Genomic DNA, 14,685 nt, shown 5'->3' on the forward strand with positions numbered 1-14,685 from the left:
GATTCTTTTGATTAGTTTCTCTAAGGGTGTCTTAAAACAATATTGGTATGTTAAAACTGCTTTGTCACCTTCTTTTTGACAGCTAAATTCTAACAGGTGTCTGGGCACTCTGGACTTTTAGAACCTAGTCCCTTGAAAGATAAGAAAGAACCGCATAGACACATTTACTCCTTCAAAGGTAGAGATGTATTTCCATACAATCAATTCTCAGTATTTTGTCATATTTCCAACAATTAAAAATAATGATAATTTCCCCAGTATTCTTTGCATCTACTATCTAAGGCCAACTGATGTCTACTTGAGAGCAAATCTACCTCAGTGGACGCTGGAAGTGAAGATGACAGTTGGACATTACCTCTCCTTTAATAATATTCTTGGGAAAAGATGCTACAGCTGTATGGGTCCAAAAGAAGTCACAGCTTTGTAAGGTTTTTAATTTGTACTTTAACAAAAACCTTCACAACAGCCCTGTAAGGTCAGTCCTATTATTTCCCCCTTCTTACTGAAGAAGAATCTATGGCCCAGAGGTGAAGTGACTTCTCCCCAAACAGTGACTAAATGGCAGAGCTGGGGCTTGAACCTGTACTCCTGATCTTTATTCCACTGGCATTTCACTCAGTGGCAGTGTCATGGGCTGAGGAACAAATCTGGAGATCACAAAACTAGAGTCTGAAGTCACGCTAGCTATGAGACTCTGGAAAACCTCAAGAATTTGTTGAGCCTCTGCTTTCCCCTTCATCTTGCCTTCCCTCTGGGTATGAACGCCCAGGTACGAGTCCTCGTGGCTGTTTTGTTAAAAGATACAGGCTTTGACCATGAACTTCTTTCCTGCAGTGTTAACTCTGCTGTATTCTCAGCCATAAGTGGTCATTAGGTGCCTCGGAGAGAAGAACCTACTGTAATCACACTGAAGATAATCTATAACACAGTTCTCTGAATATGCATTCAACTATGCCACCAAAAATCTGTATTCGTTTCCTCAAAATCTCTTTCAAGGCAATTTTAAGCCTCCTGATAAAAAGTAGTCAAACAATTTACTAAAATGTGTAAGAGAAAAATAGTAACATATAAGCTGAAATGAGCATTCATCACTGGAAAAGCTTCATTTGGGGATATTTTTTATACAACTTTAAAAAATGCTCTAACTTACCATTGTTTTCAAGCCGAAGATGAAATCTATTAGCCACAGGGGCCATTGTGTACGAAGTTATTGGACTATAGCCATTGTCCAAAGCCCACTTCACCAGATTCCCTTGGGTTGAAGGAATGTCATCTCTTACTGATTTGGTCATTGTCATAGATCTTTCACTCTCTTTTCCAAAGCCAATACTGTTAGGAGCCTGAAGATAATAGCAAAAATTCACTCATGAGTCTAAAATTAAACAGTACTTTAGATAATAAAAGTTAAATATCTTAAATAAGTAGATTCTATATTGTGTATGAGGGAATTATTTATTCTTTTGATCCCTATTTTCTTTGGGCTAAGAACGATGATGTAAAAAACCTTTAATAGTAGATTAAAGACATCTATGCATGCTGCTTGATCATACTATTTGTATTCCCTATGCTGAAAAAAAAAATCATCCCATCACATGTAAGTAGTTACATACTAAGTAAACCTAGTCTATAACTATATAGTCTAATGTTTAAATTATTAATACACATAGTAAATATGTATAATAAACTTTTATTTTTACTTAAAATGACATATAAAGTATATAGTATATTACTTAAAAATACTTATTTTAAGTAAAAATAAGTATACTTTCTTAAAAAGTGTACTTTCTTAAAAGTATACTTATTTTTACTTAAAATGACATATAAAGTATGTATGTTCTGTCCGTATAGTTTATATACCAAATTCCCATGCTTCCACTTCCTCTCCCCCTAGATTTCAATGAAAGACAGCACAATTAGTCATACCCACTTAACAATGGAGATATGTTCTGAGAAATACATCATTAGGTGATTCTGTCCTTGTGTGAATATCATAGAGTACACTTACACAAACCCACGTGGTAGAGCCTGCTACACACCTCAGCTAGATGGTACAGCCTATTGCTCCTAGGCTACAAACCTGCACAGCATGTTACTGTATTGAATACTGTAGGCAGTAGTAACACAATGGTCAGTATTTGTACATCTAAACATAGAAAATGTATAGTAAAAATATGGTATTACAATCTGATGAGACCACTGTCATATACGTGATCCCTCATTGACTGAAACATCATTACACGTGCAAGACTGTACTTCAGTGTGGAGACTATCCCATCTATGTAATCTATTAAATTCTATATAGTAAAACAAACCAATGTTTATATTTCATCTAAAATGTATGATCAATTAGCAATTCTATAATTGTATTCATTTGCCAATTCTATTAACCGATCATACTTAACATCTTCTATTCTAACTATTAATTAACTAATTAATTTAGGTTACTCTACTTTTAGGTATCACTATTTTATCCAGTAATACAAGTGGGTCTTCAGATTAGCCTTCAGGGATGGGTGCCATGGCTCACATCTATAATCCTAGCGTTTGGGGAGGCTGAAACAGGAGGATTGCTTGAGCTCAAGAGTTTGAAACCAGCCTGGATAACACAGGAAGATCCCATCTCTACAAAAAATTTTAAATTAGCCAGGCATGGTGGCATGTGTCTGCAGTCCCAGCTACTCAGGAGGCTGAGGTGGGAGAATCACCTGAGCCCATGAGTTAGAGGTTGCAGTAAGCTATGATCATGCCACTGCCCTCTAGCCTGGGTGACAGGGTGAGACCCTGCCTTAAAACAAAAAAAAGATTAGCTTTCACTGGATAATCAATTACAAAATAAAAATGATAGAAATACTTTTGGGAAAGGATATAAATGGACTCTACTCAACCAGGTTATTCAACCAGAACCGGGAAGGTAAATTTCTACATCAACTGCTGACTCCTGTGGCAGTGCTCTTGTCAGAGAGTGAGAGAGCTGAATGCTGCAGAGGGGCCCCCAAAGGGAAGGCATCATGTTTTCAACAACTGCACCAGCAGGGCTGGAAAGCCCTTCCAGTATGCAGATTATGCCATTTTCATGCTGTATAAAAATCACTTTAATTTCCATGTCCAATGATTTTCTCCTGCATGCATGCAGCATTTTTCCTAAATTCCTCATTTGTTTCCCATTCTGTTTGCCCCTAACATGACTAAATATTAATCCTTTCCCACTTTAAAACTCTAAAAGATTCACAGGCTCTAAGTTCTCTTGGCCTATGTGGTTGTGGGATATTGGCTGAGGCCACACGTATTTCAACTCAAAGCTTAAGGGATCTCATTCAGTATATTTTTCTGTTACCTAAAGCGCTTATCTGCGGAATGCTGCCAGACTCACCAGTCACAAATACTATATGCAAAGGAGCCAGACAGAACTTTAACCAACTTCTGCAGCCATCTGTAAATTCAGTTTAATACATTCAGAATATTTTAGCTCTTACTCCAATACAGAAAAAAACTCCTTAGAGGAAAGAAGAGCTAGGGAGGAAAGAAACAAGAAAGGAAGGAAAGAAGGAAGAAGGCTAAAATGAGATAATGGAAGATCTAATTTATTCTTAGAACTTTTTATTTATTTAGTCAACAGTAGTTTCTTAGGTACAGCTTCTTCCAGCCTTTCAGAGCTTCATGTCATTTTGATTGGCTGGAATCACAACTAGGCTAAACAATACCACTTGCCCTCATCCGCCCTAGTCTTTCATGTTGTTGGACAGCTGAGAAAATATCATATTTCCAGAAAACTATCATCATAACTGCCACCTGTCCTTTTCCACCAATGTGGAATGAGCTGTTTGCACCTTTCCACATTAAATCTAGGAGCTGTCAGTACATCTCTTTGATTATGTCTGGGAACTCAAAAGACTCAACATCTATCTACACATTTGTAAAGGAGCAAGGCTTGGGTCAATGGCAGATAAGTTAGTTCCCAGCATTGAGCAAATTCTCACACTGTACTTCTGGAAGTCCCTAGGCTTTTTTCAGCTTTAGTGAAGCTACTCCAAATGCAGGTATACAAGGGGTCTCCAAAAATTACCACCATCTTTCTCAGCCGTATCTCCATGAAAGATGATGAATGAAGCCTAAGTGCCTCCACACTCCTCCATATTTGCATCTTAACTGATAGTGGAGGGCAGAGAGTCATTTGGGAAGGGATTGGCCAGACAGCATAGTTCATATTTCCACTGGGATTTTAAAGGGTGTCTTCTCTAGGAACAAGCTGCCTATCATCAATCCTGAATTCCTGAGGCCACATGAAATAGTATAAGCGGAAACCTCTAACAAGTTTCCTCTGTCTATTCTTTTATGTTTTAGAGTTCTTCCTATCATAAAACTGATTACGCATAGTCCACAGAGGACCTGAAAAAAGAGCCAGAGCTGAACAAGGCGATGGAGACACCGCCAATGTTCCCATTCTTGCCCACTGCATGGCTCTTTGCACCTCTTTTGACCATTTGCCATCTGGAGGGCACACTCTGCCCATGCCCCACCCCCAACACACACATGCATAAGACATTCGTATTTAATGGCGCTCTTCTTTAGGGACTAAGGGATTGGTAAGGAGCTCCATCAGGTAAGGAGTAGACATTTTTCTTTCTTTTTACCTTGTTTAGAGAAGTACCCTAATTGTTCCTATAGACACTCTGAGTTATTTATGAAAGGAAGATGAACCCCCTTTTTATGCCAGGCACTCTGCTAGGCATATATTATCTTATTTCTCTTCCAAAATATAAGGAGATAGGAATTACTGTTCCCATTAAGAAAAAGAGAACCTTAAACTCACAGAAGCAACACATGTAGCTGAGAACTTACATGTGCAGGCTTGAGGTGAAATACCCCATAGGCCCCTAACAAGTACCTGGCAAATGAATGAACAAACAAATGAACTCAGCTAATGAACCACAAACTCAAGGTGAGTACTATCATCATACCCATTTCACAGATGACCAAACAGACTCAGTGTTCATCGGTTAGACTGCACAATATCTACGAGGCGTAATAATAATTGGAGATGGAATTCAAATCTAGCCCTGTCTGACACATAGTCAAGATTCTTTCCATTCCACTACACTGTCTCTAAAGGAAACACTAGAAACAAGGTTTCTATAAACCACTGTCCCCTTTCTAAACACTAATTTAAACTTTTGTAGGGGCAGGTAACTTTCTCTCACAGTATGCAGTCAGAATTCACATCTGAAACAGGGAATTAGAAAATCACAAAGCATAGACTGGTTGGGAGAATAAAAAAGAACATCATGAAACATTACCTAATTGTTTAGTAATGTTGTCATGCATTGTCCAAAATTGGCCTGGAACAGGAGTACAGCCAACGAGAGGAATATAAACAGATTCTGTACTGGGATGAGCAATCTCATTTCTAGCCTTTCTGATTCATATGAGAGATAGGGACATTCAAAGTGAACTTCAGGACTGCCATGGACCAGGCACACACAGGGAGAGAAACAGCTATTGAAGGGTCAAGGCTGGAAGAATATTTACACAAGAACTCCAGCAGGGAATTAAAATGTACCGTATGTTTTTGCCTTTCAAAGCATGATTCCCTTTCCTGTTTTTGTTATTCTGAAATTAAAAACATTTGGCCGGTGTGCCAGGCAGCAAAAGCAGCAGACAGCCCAGGTCACCAACACCCCTCATGCCATGCCAGAGAAAGCAATCAAAACATCTCTGACTTCAGATCATGGCTAGGCTTTTGGCTTGACAACAAATTAATGTATCACTGTTACATATGATGGCTCATTGTGATCCTAGCAAAGTTTAAAAAAAAAAAAAACCCACGGGAACCAGAAATGATTACTTTAAAATTAAAATATGTGTGCTAGTGGTTTTGCCTGCTGCCTCTGGTGAGTGCTTTTACATGGCGTTGCCCAGGGAACTGTGGCTTTGCTCACGGTGGTATCACATGGAAGGTGCCATGAATGAACGAATAATACCAAAACCAAAGGCATCCCTCTCTCAAAATACTGAACACATAAAACCCACTTCAACTGATTCAGTGCAGGTACTAAAAGAGAAATTGGCCAAAAATATTTTAAAGACAATGCATTAAAATTTGAGCCCACAAAAGAGATACTAAAGAGATAATCATCTTCTGAAAAAATAGGGAGGAGGATTTTTTTCTTTAACTTTCAATATAACTCAGTCAAATAGTTATTCACTAAGCATACTGAAGATAAGATTTACTTTACCAAGTTTCAACATTCAACTTCTGAAGAAACCAGCTGCTGTTTGCCCATTGTGCCAATGGACTAAGCCTCATATGTGCATCTCTACTAAATAGAGGGCCTTGGGAACAAGGTGGAGTAGACTTGTCCAGCACCATTTCACTGACCTCACAGTTACTGTGATTCTTCTATCAGTGTTTCACACTTAGAAGTTGGAAGCAAGCAAAAAGGCCAACATTTTGCATTTAACTCAAAAAGAAAAGCCAATGCTGTGAGCTGGCCTCAGCCTAATTTCCCATACTTTCTCTAAGTACCTAATCCTAAAATAAAAGCTGATATTCAGAACTGTGACACTGAGGTCCTGGTAGGATGCTCAATATGAATTTAATTGTGTTCATCACTTTACACTTAGTATTAGTGGAAAGCATACTGACATATTTCAGGGAATTCACAAATGAGGGAGCTGGGGTTCAGAGAGGTTAGGGGACTTGCCAAAGGTCACAATGGGATTACCTGGACTCAAACATGGGTTTGTCTTAATCTGAGGCCCTGTTTTAACCACCACACCTATTTTATAGGAGCATCCTATTTTGCAAAGTGAAAAATAATTGAGAGAGCTTAGAGAGTCTAAATAGGCAGAAACTTTTAAAATAACACATATAAGCACAGCTTAAATTCTTGTCTAAACAAAAGACATGCTCAATCAACTTACGATAATTTTCAGGCTTCCCTTAACATCAAAAGATTTGATCACCCAGTTGACAGACTTTTTGCACTTCAAGATCAGGATGAGATTTTTGACCAACTCCAGATCCTCTTGAGAAGGTCTTATATCAATTGTTATATCCACCTGGAAAGCACTGTGAATGGAAAACAAAGGCAAAGTTAAGACCTAAATGCCAGAAAGTTGCAACTATCTCCCCTCTTCCAAGTCTTCGTGTTTCTAGTGTCTGGCCAGTTGATTAAAAAGCTGGAGTTGATCCCAGGCCAATGACATGTGCAAAACAGACTGTTACTGCACACATACCGAAATTGTTTTACGTAACAATAGAAACATATGCTTGCTGGTAATCAGTCACTAAAGTTTTTCTCTTCTTTGGGGGAAAAAAATCGTGGTTACTTAATGCAGCCACTGTTTGAAGTGGACTTGAACAAACCAGAAAAGTTTACTTTTGACACAGTATTGTTGCTTTTTCAACCTTTAACACCGTTGATGTACAGGTTTCCAATCTGGGTACATGTCCAGATTCCTTCAAAACAGAAGTAGGTGGCAGTTTGGTGAGTTGGTGGGGGGATGGGGAGCAGGGAAACATGCTGATAAAAAAAATTAGGAAACTTCAGAATAAAGAGACAAAAAGTTAAAGAAATTCTTGATTTATGTAAGGTTTGCTTAAGCCATTAACAACTGCTACAGAATCATATCTGCATTTACTTTCCTAAACTTCTGGATATAAGGTTATTAAAATAAAGAAAACAGATGGTCAACCAAGTGATTACTGGAAAATTGATGAACACAACCTAAACTTCTAAGAATTCATATAATAGAGACTTTTTTTACTAAACAATAACATCCATCATTCTGAATTTAAGGGAACAGTCTTTATTTCCATCTCAGCTTTACACACTTGTAAAGCACACAACACATGGTATATTGCAATGAAGCCCTAGGCCTGACATCGAAGCGCATTCACCAGACTGCTCCTATTCCCATTCCTTTTTCACTTTCCACAAAATTCTTCAAGTGGACAGAGTGGAATCTTACCAAAACTGATCTGTAGCTTATACACCTTTAAAGTCAAACTGTGATTAGAATTTTAACCTCAAAATTCCTCTACGATATAAATTTAAATTTTTAAGTCACTAGTCCAGATTCACAGGAATGAGGGTGAGATGCAGACTAAAATGGGAAAAGAACCTACTTTTTCTCCTTTTACTTTTTTTAAATTTGCTAATTATTCTTGACAGCGATGGTCAAATTTCCAGTCCAGTGATAGGACGCTGAGAGGGAGAACAAGCACCCAAGGGAGAGGCAACAAATGGCTCTTTCGCATGTCACCGTGAAGGGCCACTCCAGCACACGGACACGGACGGACACACACACACACACACACACACACACACACACACACACACACAGATTTAAAGCAAACAGCTCTGAGTGTCTAAGTGCTCTGGGGACACCATAAGCAGAGCTTTATTAAAAACAGAATGTAGGGCTGGGCACAGTGGCTCACACCTGTAATCCCAGCACTTTGGGAGGCTGAGGTGGGCAGATCATGAGATCAGGAGTTTGAGACCAGCCTGGCCAACATAGTGAAACCCCATCTCTACTAAAAATACAAAAAATTGGCTAGGCATGGTGGCATGCACCTATAATACCAGCTACTCGGGAAGCTGAGGCAGGAGAATCCCTTGAACCGAGGGGCAGAGGTTGCAGTAAGCCAAGATCGTACCATTGCACTCCAGCCTGGGTGACAGAGCAAGACTCTGTCTTGAGAAAAACAAACAGCAACAACAACCCAGAATGTTACTAAGATCATAATTACATTAATAGGGCATATCTTATAACTTTCCTATCAGAAATAATCTTAGGCAGGTGAGAAAGATGAAGCAAGAGTGATGGTGTCCTGTAATTAACACTCAGATGTTCAGAACAGGCTTCAGGAATTCATCTGGAATAGCCAGGATCTAGAGACAGATGCAAAATATAAAATATACCACTGGTGCCTTTACTCTCTTCTTCAAAGCTTCTGTGAAACACGCCTGACGCAACACACCTGACACATCAATGGCTCCCTTCCCTCCTATGTAGGATGGGCTGCAACTCTCCCTGCCTCAAGTCAAGGAAGATCTTTACTTTCATCTCTTCTCACACTCACACACTTAGACTGGCTTACCTGTAGGGGTTAGAGTTGGGGGTGATTAGCTCGATGATGTGTACTTCTTCATCCTGGGGCTGGCTGGACATCACACACCCTTCTGCTGGTTTAGGCTGAAGATACTCAGCAAGGTAATTGAGCGAGAGAAAATTCTTTCCTATGTTGCACTTGGGAGGGAACACTTGATCTGAAAGAGGCACAGGTCAATCTGTCAAACCACTGAGCTACTTGGTGACCAGATTCAAAGGAAGGAGGGTGACAGTCAAACAGAGCAAATGGAGGACACAGGAAACCATGAGCTCAAAGGATGGGCCTTCGTCTGTGAATTCCTCAACCACTGCCCTGAAATGCATCCTGTTATGGTCACCAGTGACCTGCTATTGACTAGCCCCCAGTGAGGGGCCTCTTTCGGCTAAGTCCTCTCCTTGCTTGCTCTCTGTGATACTTCCTGTCCTCATCCATTTCCTCTGACCTATCTTTCACATCTCTCCCACTGGCACCTCCTCTGCTCAGGATCTGTTTAGACCCCATCCCAGAGAATCTGATTCAGAACACCCAGGCGGGGCCTAGGCAGCTTTCTTTTTTGAAAAGCTCTGTAGTTGATTCCAATATAAACCGAGGCTAAGAACTTCTCAGCTCCTTCCTCAACCCTCTGTCTTCTTATTCTTTTCCTCAGTGATATCAATCACTCCCATGGTTTCAGCCTGCACCTAGATCATGACTCCTTTTCTGAGCTGTAGACTTATACTGTCATCTGTCTACCAAGCGTCTCCTACCTAAAAATTCAATAGTGAAACATTTCATGGTCAGCGTATTTAACATTCAATCCATTCTATCCCCAAATACACTCCTCCTTGGATATTTGTTATTTCAAATATCAGGAGAATCAACCACCTAACTAATTCTTCGACGCCCCCTGTAGAATTAATCTTTCCCTTATATTTATTCCTCACAGCACTTTCTACTCTGAAGATGAAAGGTAGAAGTTTAGGGGAAACAAAGAAGGCAGAGCTTCACTCTTTCTCACAATCTGAATACAGACAACTAAGGTTTATACGGCACTTTACAGTTTACACAGTGCTTTCACAAACATCTCGCTGTGCTGAGAGTTGCTCACCACCTCCACTCGGGAACGTGATGTAAGTAGCAGAGTCTGAGGACACTCCCCCAACGGCACATGCCATTTACACGGCACGGCGGCTGATGGGATTTCCATCCATGGGCTTAAATGTTTCAACAGAACTTGAAAGAAACTGCTGGCAGTGTGACAGCTGGGACCAGTGTCAAGGAAGTTCTAGGTGTAGCATGCTGTTTCAGAAGGGATAATTAATCAGAGCCCTGGCACCATTATAAAACAGACTTCTGCCTTTTTCATTTTCAGGTCAGGATGCCAGGGTTCAAATCCACATGAAAGTCTCACTTGGGAGTAAGGAATCAATCAGGGGATCCCAAGGCTGGGTTGATACTGTCCCTCCCTCTCCCCAACTTGTGCAATTTCCCTTGTGCTGAGGTCTGCAGCACTCACTGGGGCATCATGGCTCTGGCCACCACAGCACCCCGGGCACTACCCCAGATCAAAAAGGACCAGAGCAGTTCACAAGCCTCTGCTTGTGGGCTCCTTGCAAGAGAGCACTGTGTTTGCACTCTACAGTCACCTCTAGTTCCCCTCCCACTCAGAGAGAAAAGCTCAAGGCTCCACTGACTCAGGCCGTTAGAGCAGCCTCCCTCCACATCTGCTGAGGGTTTTGCCAGATGAGCAGATGAGGTATGCACACCGTGCAGCTGCAGCGCTGCGGATGCCTCCCCCACATCACAGGATGGAAAATGATATTGGAATGGCAGGGCTGAAATTTAATTAAGTAAGAGTGTGTATGGGCCATGGACAGGCCAGTCTGGAACTCAAGAGACTAGGACCCTCCTGGGATTGTGGCCGGCATATCCAGTTCCTAGGTGTGCCTGGCTTGTATCTGGCACATAGTGGGCATATGGTATAGGTTTCCTGAATTACCAAACAATGATGTGAGATTTGAGACAAGTAACAAAGTACCCATGTGAAGTCACGACAAAAGGTCTAATTGTTCAAAGGTTGACGTTAAGGGCTCTAGTCCCAGATGCCATTGTCACTAAATTGAGTAAGCTGATCACTTTTGTGTGTGGCTTCTCCCCTGCTCCCCACTGACTTTCTGAATGCCTGGCATCAAAACTGACACCGAGCGCCAAGTAGAAAGGAAACCGCAAAAGGGAATTCCTGGGCAGAAACCTGGCAAGTTTGGGGGTGGGGGGAGTCACATGCTTATTTGTATTTTAGGAAAAGACTGACAAATGACTTTGAGACCCAGAAGGAAATACTCTGAGAGCAGGAATGAAGCTGGGGGGTAATGCAAACACCTCACTTTCCTGCTGTGGAAACCGAGGCTCTGGCGGTAAGTCAAGTGTCGCTTGAAGCCTCATGGCGAGACCAGCTGGGATAAGAGTAAAACTCTTAAATCCTTCCACTCTGGGTATATAGATGAGAGCAGTTCCTAAATGTCAGCAAGCATCAGCTCGCCTGGAGGGCTGATTGAAACGCTGACTGCTGGGTCCCACCACCAGAGTTTCTGATTCAGTTGGTCCGGGGTGGGTTGGGCCTGAGAACTGGCATTTCTATCAAGTCCCCAAGCGATGCAGATGCTGCTAGGGCAGAAACCACACTCTGAGAACTGCTGGGGTTAGAGCAACTAGGCCTCGTGGCCTGCGATCCCTGATTGAAAGGAGAGTAGAGCCAGGTCGGATTCTAGGAAGGGGTTGATGAGGCTTGCTCAGTGGAGTCTGAGCTGCGGTGATAAACAATATCACTTTATGGTCCACTGACCTCACCAAGGAACCTCATTTCCCTACTGTTTCTCTCTCCATGGCATGGCCCAGTGACTTATACCCAACTGGTGGCTGGAGTCAAGTTTCAGGGGTTCCGAAGGTGTTACCAAGGAGTTAACCAGTTTTTACTGCACCAGACACCAGGTCCTTTCCATTAGCTTCCCCTACCCAGTGTATACAAGCTTAACCAGTTAAGTGACAACTCCTGGCTCTCAGGGCAAGTGACTGCTGTGCGTAGAAAGCAGCTCCTGCACAGCCAAGAGAACACAGTCCAACATTCTAAATGTTGTTATAACCAATTTTCTTATTCTAACAAATTCCAAGGGGTAATCAACATTCTTTCATGCTACTAGAATTCTGCTTCAGAAATGCAGCCCACTGGCCAGGACTTACAGTCTTTATTAAAAGGGATTTTTCATTTTGTCTCAACGGGATTTGACCTCTGCTATTAGCTACTCTCATGAGAGTACAGAAACAAACAGAGATTTTTTGAGCCCAAGCCTCATCTAAACCCCCTCGTCTTGGCCTCAACTAAACAAGGACATTCATCCAGGTGGACCACTTTCCTTTCTGAGTTACGCTTATTTGGCTAAGACTTACAGTGCAGCTCAGGCAACAAGCATTAACCTCAAGAGTCAGGAAGCCTGGGTTTGTGTTCTGGCTTTGCCACTTGTTAGTAACTTGGATGTGAGCAGGTTCACTTAACCCTCTACTAAGCCCTCTGTAAAATGGTGGAAATGACGTCTGCCTCCTGGGATTACTGTGGGGTGCATGTGAAGGCCCCTGAAATGGCCTTTGCACGTAGCATCCTCACCTTTCCTGCCTCTGTCGCTCACACACTTGAAAACAGCCCAGATCCAAACAAGAGTTGGGATCAAGGGTTCACAAGCCCACCCTTCCCTGTCTTGTCTGTGGAGGGGGTGACAGCTGCTGTAGAATTTAACAGAAAGCAGCTGGATGCTGAAGACCTGAAACGCAGTGTTCACACAATCACCTGGCTGTAACAAGGACCCTTTCACAAGAGTTATTTCCTAGTAACTTATGGGGGGGGGGGGGGGGAAATAACTCTAGTGAAAATAATGATTTAAAAAAAAAAAAAAAAAAAAACAGGTCTGGCCAGGTGCAGTGGCTCACGTCTATAATCCCAGAACTTTAAGAGAACAAGGGAGGAGGATCTCTTAGCCAGCAGTTCAAAACCAGCCTGGGCAACATAGCAAGACCTATGTCTACAAAAAAATATAAAAATTAGCCAGGTGTGATGGCATATGCCTGTAGTACTAGCTTCTCGGGAAACTGAGGCAGGAGAAGCACCTGAGCCCTGGAGGTTGAGGCTGCAGTGAGCAGTGACTACACCACTGCACTCCAGCTTGGGCGACAGAGCGAGACCCTGACAAAAGAAAAAGAAAAGAGAAGAAAAGAGAAAGAAGGGAGGAAGAGGAGAGAGGGAGGGAGGGGAGAGAGGGAGGGAGGGGGGAGAGGGGAGGGGGGGGGGGGGGGGAGGGAGGGAGGGAAAGAGAAAGTTTCTTTTTTTTTTAAAGGCTTTCAGGCCAGGCGTGGTGGCTCACACCTGTAATTCCAGCACTTTGGGAGGCTGAGGCGGGTAGATCACCTGAGGTCTGGAGTTCGAGACCAGCCTGCCCAACATGGTGAAACCCTGTCTCTACTAAAAAAAAAAATTACAAAAATTAGCCAGGCATGGTTGCAGGTGCCTGTAATTGCAGCTACTCAGGAGGCTGAGGCAGGAGAATTGCTTGAACCTGGGAGGCAGAGGCTGCAGTGAGCTGAGATCACGCCACTGTACTCCAGCCTGGGTGACAGGGCAAGACTGTCTCCAAAATAAAAGGCTTTCAAAATTGAGTTTCTGGATATTTCTATCCCTCTGCAATGTAAGGAAATTTAAATTAATAAGACAATCTCTTATCAAGACTATACACTTCTTTTTTCCAATAATTTGTCCTTGTAATAGTCATTTGTACTAAAAATATATTTAAACACTTTTCCTCTGCTTTGTCCGAAATGTAACCTGTGTCTCAGCACCACAGACTAACACTGGCTTCAAACATTTGCAGAACACAGGTAAGAGGAAACCACCTGCTCACCCATTCTGCCAACTCCTCCACTCCATCAGTCGTCAGCTCCTTCCCACACCCTCAGCTTCTAGCCTGCATTTGCTTTTTTTGACTTCTGTGTGTGGGTGTCTTCTAAATCCCACACAACCTCCTCCTTTCTCCCCATGCTCCTCCCTATTTTTCACTTGGCCATAACCAGGCCTGCTTCCCTAGGAGGAAAAAGAAGGGCGGGAACATGGGAGGGTTCGGAGCCTGGGGCCAAATGACCCCTCAGGTCCCTGCCAATTCCAACATTCTGTAATTCTGTCATTCCTTCCCCTAACCACCTGGTTTCAGAAAAGAAAGCAATTGCCTGTCATAAATCAGCCATTAACTGAAGCCACATAAACCTTACCTTCCCCCACTTTAATATAAATGTTTCTCGCTATCTTGAGTTCGGTGAATGAAGTAACTGCTCCATACTCCTTTTGGGCCCAATTTAACAGATGTTCATTTCCATGGGGGAAGTTCCTTTCTTCTGTTTCTGCTGTCAAGGAGAAGTTTCCTGATGAAAACTGGACCACAGAACCCTCAGACACCTAGAGGAAACAGAAGCGCATATTTAACATGGTAGAGTCACCAGAGCTGAATCATAATTAGAGAAAGCACTTCTCAGACAACTAATGGGTATTTGTC

The 14,685-nt window shown here is 42.2% G+C and overlaps 1 protein-coding gene across 5 annotated transcripts in view; it reads right to left on the reverse strand.

Moving 5' to 3' along the window:
• Nucleotides 1-14,685, reverse strand: part of TGFBR3 (transforming growth factor beta receptor 3) — a 220,378-nt gene that overhangs the window by 39,647 nt on the left and 166,046 nt on the right. For all 5 annotated transcript variants that reach the window (XM_032247873.1, XM_032247871.1, XM_032247872.1 and 2 more), the window contains 4 exons: nucleotides 14,405-14,588; nucleotides 9,107-9,275; nucleotides 6,922-7,069; nucleotides 1,151-1,340 (listed from right to left, as the gene is read on the reverse strand). In XM_032247873.1, the coding sequence (XP_032103764.1) occupies nucleotides 1,151-1,340; nucleotides 6,922-7,069; nucleotides 9,107-9,275; nucleotides 14,405-14,588 (691 nt within the window). The remainder of the gene's footprint in view (nucleotides 1-1,150; nucleotides 1,341-6,921; nucleotides 7,070-9,106; nucleotides 9,276-14,404; nucleotides 14,589-14,685) is intronic.

The sequence above is a fragment of the Sapajus apella genome, unplaced genomic scaffold (genome assembly GCF_009761245.1).
Source record: "Sapajus apella isolate SASKATOON/1434 unplaced genomic scaffold, GSC_monkey_1.0 scaffold64, whole genome shotgun sequence".
In the NCBI taxonomy this organism is placed as follows: domain Eukaryota; kingdom Metazoa; phylum Chordata; class Mammalia; order Primates; family Cebidae; genus Sapajus; species Sapajus apella.